Below are 6,705 nucleotides of genomic sequence, written 5' to 3' on the forward strand. Positions count from 1 at the left end.
GCTAGGATCACAGGCATGAGCCACCAGTGCCTGGCTATTTTATCATTCTTAATGACAGTAATTCTTGAGATATGTTAAGGGAAAGGCAGTGAGTAAAAGCTCCTGGTGGATTTAATTTACCCTTACTAACTTTATACATTATTCTCCTTATATCATCTGTCACTTACTCTAGGCCTGGGGTGCTGTCCTTCAGCTCTTCAGCTCAAGGTAAGCCCTCTACCACTTTAGCCACATTGCCATTTCCGGTTTTCTGGTGGTTAATTGGAGATAAGAGTCTCATGGACTTTCCTGGCCACACTGCTTTTAAACCACAATCCTCAAATCTCAGCCTCCTGAGTAGCTGGGATTACAGGTGTAAGACACCAGTGCCTGGCTCTACCACTAATTTTATTTTCTCTCTCAATGAGAAATTAAGCATGGTGGTATACACTTGTAATCCCAGCTATTGAAGAGATAAGAGACTGGTTTGTGAATTTTGAGGACAGCTAGACAAAAGGGCTGAAGGTATGGTTTAAATGGTAAAGTGCTTGTCTAACAGGCTTAAGGTCATAGTTTCAATCCCCAGTACCACCAGGTAAAGAGGAGAGGTAAAAAGAGAAATAACTATCTCTAAGCATGACTAAAACTCCAAAGTGTATTGCTCTGAGTAAAAGTAAACATGCATTATGCAGTTATTATATGCTACACTAAATTAAGTGATTTACATTTATAATTTGATTACCCTAACGAGGGATACATACTTTTTTTTTTTTTTCTTTTTTTGCTGGTCATGAGGCCTGAACTCTGGGCCTGAGCATTGTCCCTCAACTCTTCAACTCAAGGCTAGCGCTCTACCACTTGAGCCACAGCGCCACTTCTGGCTTTTTCTGCTTATGTATTGCTGAGGAATTGAACCCAGGGCCTCATGCATGCAAGGCAAGCGCTCTACCACTGAGCCACCTTCTCAGCCCCTACATACTCTTTTTTTAAACTAGGAAATATTTCCAAAACATAGAAGTAGAAGCCAGAAAACAATGAGCACCACGTACATACCATGTATATGTGCAACTGTGTACTATTCTTGGATGACCTATTTTAAAGTGAATTATCGGCCCAAATAGGATTCGTCTACATGACTACAATACTATTTTCATACCCAACAGAAGAATTCCCTAACATTCCAGTCTATATTCAAACTTTCCACCCTGTCCTAGCATTTCTTTAGACTAGGAAGTGAAGGCTATATATTACATTTGTTTGTTGTTTTTTTCTCTCATGTCTTTGACTTTGGGTGTCAGAAAAATGATTTTACTGAGAATCTGAGCTGACAGAGGTAACTATGAGCCAAGTGCTTCCATTTTATTATTTTTATTATTCAAATAAGAGATAAGTAAGCCAAATGTATCAGCTCTCATGTTGAAGAAGTATACCATGAAAATGTTATTCATTTTAGTCATGGTTGTACTCACCTAACTTTTAGTCCAAATGCCACTAGTGAAGGAATACATAAATGGCTTGCAAGGAACAAAAGCAATAAATATTAAAATTTTTTGCTTATATTCTATAAAACTATTGTTCTCTACACTACTTTAATTCTTTTTCTTTTTTTGGGGGGGGGGTCCAGTTGTGGGGTCAGAACTCTGTCCCTCAGCATTTCAGCTCAAGGCTAGCACTCTACCACCTGAGCCACAACGCCACTTCTGGCTTTTTTTCTTTTTGTTTATGTGGTGCTGAGGAATCGAACCCAGGGCCTCATGCATGCAAGGCAAGCACTCTACCACTGAGCCACCTTCCCAGCCCTACACTACTTTAATTCTAATGAACTGAAGGCATATTTGCACAAACTGTAAATGAATTTTAAATAATATCCAATTATTCAGAATTTGTTAATACACGACTTGCTTTTGGAATAATCTTGGACATGTTTTAGCTTTCCTGAAGCTACTGACACATCTTTAAAATGTGATAGGCTTACACCTTTAATCTTAGCTATTCAGGAGGCTGAGATCTGAGGATTTGGGTTCAAAGCCAGCCAAGGGCAGCAAAGTCTAAGAAACTCTTAATTCCAATCAACCACCAAAAAGCTGGAAGTGCAGCAGAGTGCTAACCTTGCGAAAAAAAAAAAAAAAAAAAGCTAAGGGACGGCGCCCAGGCCCTGAGTTCAGGCACTAGTACACACATATGCATGTTCAAGTATTCAAGTACACACATGTAGTAGTAGGGTACTCCTCCTAACCCTAGTCAGCTACCTAATAATTGAATGATAAAACATAGTAGACAATAACTATGGTTTTCCTTTCACTTCCCAAGGAAAGGGATGATATTCTATTTCCTCCGACAAATACGATTAAAGTTTAGGAGTGAGGAAGCTCCTACTCATCTGGATCTTATCTTCTATCTCACCGGGAAGCGCAGAAAAGTAAAAGGACAAAGTGAGAAAGAAACTCTGAAGATGATGTCTGCATGGATAAACTCAGATTAACCACTTGGAGTCTTGCTATGGTAGAATGGGGGCTTTTGGACCTTTCTTGCCTGACCATTCCTTCGCGTTCCGATGTTTCCTTCTCTCATATCCATAGTGCACAGGTGACCGTCCACCTCAGACCCTAGGTGACAATTGCCTCTGTCCTGGAGCCTGCACAACTCCTCCGTTTTCCTCACACGCTGGCTGCAGTTACTCGATGCAGTCCCTGTTCCCTGCAGGTGGAAGGATTAAGAACTAACGCTTCCAGGTCGGTTCCTTCCTCTAGCTCCAACCTCACACTCGATACTCTGGGAGAACATTTCAGGTCGGAGAGACTGGTTCTCCGATGGGTTCCCGCTCTGGCGGAACTGTCACTGCCTTGATTCAGGCTCAACATTCTGATTAGTTTGGAGGAGTTCGCTTTCCCCAGACCCCAACCACTGTGCGCCCGGAGCACCCACCACATGTACCAACGTCCGGGGACGGACCAAGACCCCAGCGCTGAGAAAGGCTAGTGGCCGATCGCCAGGTCTTCCAGGCGAAGGCCCAGCATCCACAGGAACCCGGCCTGCTAGGGGGGAGCGGGTGGGGCTGACCCCCACCCCAAGGAGGGAGCGGGAGGAAGGAGGACGCAGAGACACCCCTGGGCTCGGAAGCGCGGCCAGACCAGCCTCGCAGTCTGCTCGTAGCCTCCACTAACCTCCGCTCAGCCGAGGCCCGATTCTCTTTGTTCGGAGGAAGCCTCGGAAATGCACGGACTCTCTCCGACCGCGCACCCGGAAGCCGCCGGAAGCCCAATCCCAGAAGGCGCCGCGGCAGCGCGAGCACTACCTCCTCCCAGACGCCTTCGCGGGCGCCCCGTCCTCGCGGTGCTACGAGTAAGGCTCGGGTAGAGTTCTGGGAGCTGGCTTGGGAGCCCGCCGTGTGTGTGTGTGTGTGGGGGGGGGGGGGGGTTCTGTTCTAGTGGGAACTCGCAACCTTTCCTGCGAGAAGCTCTGGGCCGGCCTGTCACTCCCCGGCCCAGCGCGCTCGGCCGCGGCGCATGCGCAGTGTGCCCCACGCGTTGCGCCCTCTCCCCAGCTGAAGGAACAGCTGCGGGCTATTCAAAGATGCAGATTCTCCGCTTTATTTGTGTATTTCCCCCGCCGTTTACTTGCGTTATGGTTACAGTTTCAGATGTAAACGAAGGAAAGCATAATGCTTTTTCCGCAGACATGCCATCAGAGCAGAATTTGGGCAGTGGCAGGCCTTTCCCAAACACGAACTAACCCGGGCTCCAACGACACTCACTTCTTTGCTTTTCTTTACAGAAAACGGTTTACCACCAGGTGGCATTTCATAGCAATGGAGAGGAAAAAGATGGTCTTGTCAACGAAGGTTCTGTGACAATATAGAATATCCTTAGGGGAAAAGATGTAAAAGGAGAACCTGTCTTTCCATGACAAAACAAAAAAATCTATTTTTAAAGTTTTGCTTTGTTTTTTTGTCGGTCATGGGACCTGAACTCTGGGCCTGGGCGCTGTCCCTCAGCTCTTCAGCTCAAGGCTAGTGCTCTACCACTTGAGCCACAGTGCCACTTCGGGCTTTTTCTGCTTATGTGGTGCTGAGGAATCGAACCCAAGCCTCATGCATGCAAGGCAAGTACTCTACCACTGAGCCACCTTCCCAGTCCTTTTAAAGTGTTTTTTTTTTTTGTTTTAGATATTATCAATATTAGTGTAGTAGTGATTTTGGAGTTATGTGGGAAAATATCCTTTTGTTTGTGTTCATACTGTTAGCATACACGGAAGCTCCTGAGTTCTGTATTTTCAAGATTTTTCTAAAAATACCGTCTTTTTTTTTTTTTTTTTTTTTTTTTTTGGTCGGTCATGGTGCTTGAACTCTGGGCCTGGGCGCTGTCCCTTGCTCAAGGTGAGCGCTCTACCACTTGAGCCACAGCAACACTTCCATCTCACGGACTTTCCTGCCCGGGCCGGCTTTGAACCGGGATCCTCATATCTCAGCTTCCTGAGTAGCTAGGATTACAGGCATGAGTCACCGGCGCCCGGCTCCAAATACCAACCTGTGAAACTTAAAAGTAGCCCTACTGAATTTGTTTTGATGACTTCTTCAATTGTTACAAACCAATAACTCATAATATACTGAATTTAGTCAGAGCCCATATGGGGAGGAGAAAGGTAAATGAGATGAAGCTATGAAGTAGCACTAGATATAATGGAGGTCCTGGGCTTTGGAGTCTGGCTTCTTTAGTGGTAGGAGCAGAGGGGAAATCCATTAACACTGAAGAATTAAAGCTTTAATAAAGTGTTAATAAAATTGAAAACTAACACAAAAATCACTGTGATCGCCAGGTGCTAGTAGCTCACACCTGTAATCCTAGCTACTCAGGAGGCTGAGATCTGAGGATCACGGTTCAAAGCCAGCCTAGGCAGGAAACTCCGTTACTCTTTATCTCCAATAAACTACTAGAAACCTGGAAGTGGCATTGTGGCTCAAGAGGTAGAGCGCTGGCCTTGAGCTGAAGAACTTTTTGGTTTTTTTTGTCATTCATGGGCCTGAACTCTGGGCCTGGGCGCTGTCCCTCAGCTCTTCAGCTCAAGGCTAGCACTCGACCACTTGAGCTACAGCACCACTTCCGGCTTTTTCTGCTTATGTGGTGCTGAGGAATTGAACCCAGGGCTTCATGCATGCAAGACAAGCACTCTACCACTGAGCCACCTTCCCAGCCCCGAGCTGAAGAACTGAGGGATAGTGCCCAAACCCAGTTCAAGCCCCATTACTGACCCCCCCAAAAAAATCACTGTGATCCTAACAGTGCTCAGCTTTCACAAATAATGTTAACTAATTAATGCTAATAAATGCCTATTAAGTAGGAATGTGTACCCCTCTTGTGTTAGCCTAACAGTAATATCTTGTAAAATGCTATAAATGGTCAATTATTCCTTGTATACCCTGTCATTAAGATTATAATTCTCCATTCCTATTAAAAGGTTTGCAGCCAAGATTATATTCTCTAAGTAGGTCAGTGGCCTTAAAGTGAGTCTCATCCATCAGTCCCAATCTCAAGTCAGGAAACGGAGCAGTTGACATAAAGGCTTCCCTTCCTTCTCCAGATAAGACTGGGTGGGCTTGACTACTCTTCAAGAATATGCGTATTTCTTTGTGGCTTCTGCAATTGAGAGTACTACTATATATGGGGGATTTGGGTCAGCTAGAACTTCAAGGCTGTCTTGCTGAGGTTAAGATATTGCTGTTCCTCTTTGTTGTTGTTGTTAAGCAAGTTGTTTTTGAGAGTGATCTGGTCTTGATTAAACTTGGCAGCCCTCCTGCCTCAGCCTGTGATTACAGGCATACATCACCACACCTGATGCTTCTTTGATAGCTGACAAGACTGCTGACCTAGGATATGCTTCAGCTTCTACAGTTTTGTAACTTCTTGGTGGAAAAGTGGTCCAGTCGCTATCATCAGTTTGCTAGTACAAGTACATACGCACTAGCACAGGAATTCCAAATCTGGGAATCAACTATGCATTACTCACATAGAAATGTGTAGAATGGGGCTGGGAAGGTGGCTCAGTGGTAGAACGCTTGTCTTGCATGCCTGAGGCCCTGGGTTCGATTCCTCAGCCCCATATAAGCAAAAAGAAAAAAGCCGGAAGTGGCGCTGTGGCTCAAGTGGTAGAATGCTAGCCTTGAGCTGAAGAGCTAAGGGACAGTGCCCAGGCCCAGAGTTCAGGCCCCATGACCGGACCCAAAGAAAAAAAAATTTGTGTAGAATGTCATTACCATATTAAAGAAATGTACTCTTGGGCTGGGAATGTGGCTTAGTGGTAGATTACTTGCCTAACATGCATGAAGGCCTGGGTTCAATTCCTCAGTACCACATAAACAGAAAAAGCTGGAAGTGGCACTGAGCCTCAAGTGGTAGAGTGCTAGCCTTGCGCACAGAGAGGCTCAGGGACAGTGTTCAGGAGTTCAAGCCCCAGGACTGGCCAAAAAAAAAAAAATGTACTCTTTAACTTATGTAACCCCTCTGTACATCACCTTCATTAATAACAATTAAAAACCTGAAAGTAATATGCAGATATTCTTGTACTTCCATTTCTGCTTAAAAACCACTGGCATTCTTGTGGATGTAAACAGAAAAATCTACAAGAGTGCACAAAAATTATTTGGTAAGTAACTGCCCATGAGAAATTAAATAACCATGAAATCAAAAAAATTATATTGTTTTTCATAATGATGAATTTATTTAACTCCAA

At 44.7% G+C, this 6,705-nt stretch overlaps 1 protein-coding gene across 4 annotated transcripts in view; it reads right to left on the reverse strand.

The window, feature by feature from the left end:
- The window catches only part of LOC138837839 (exonuclease V-like), a 38,084-nt gene extending 34,853 nt beyond the window's left edge, over positions 1 to 3,231 (reverse strand). Inside the window, exons 1-2 of one of the 4 annotated variants that reach the window (XM_070036841.1) lie at positions 3,144 to 3,213; positions 2,503 to 2,676 (exon numbers count right to left, since the gene is read on the reverse strand). Coding sequence is in view for 1 of the 4 variants with exons in the window: in XM_070036839.1 (XP_069892940.1) it covers positions 2,517 to 2,556 (40 nt within the window). In the remaining 3 variants the exon portion in view is untranslated. Of the gene's footprint in view, positions 1 to 2,502; positions 2,978 to 3,143 lie in introns of those variants that run through there. The other 3 variants (XR_011375468.1, XM_070036840.1, XM_070036839.1) reach the window with 3 other exon arrangements.
- Between the last annotated feature and the right edge of the window lie 3,474 nt (positions 3,232 to 6,705).

This window comes from Dipodomys merriami, unplaced genomic scaffold, assembly GCF_024711535.1.
Source record: "Dipodomys merriami isolate MVZ:Mamm:240054 unplaced genomic scaffold, mDipMer1.0.p SCAF_277, whole genome shotgun sequence".
In the NCBI taxonomy this organism is placed as follows: domain Eukaryota; kingdom Metazoa; phylum Chordata; class Mammalia; order Rodentia; family Heteromyidae; genus Dipodomys; species Dipodomys merriami.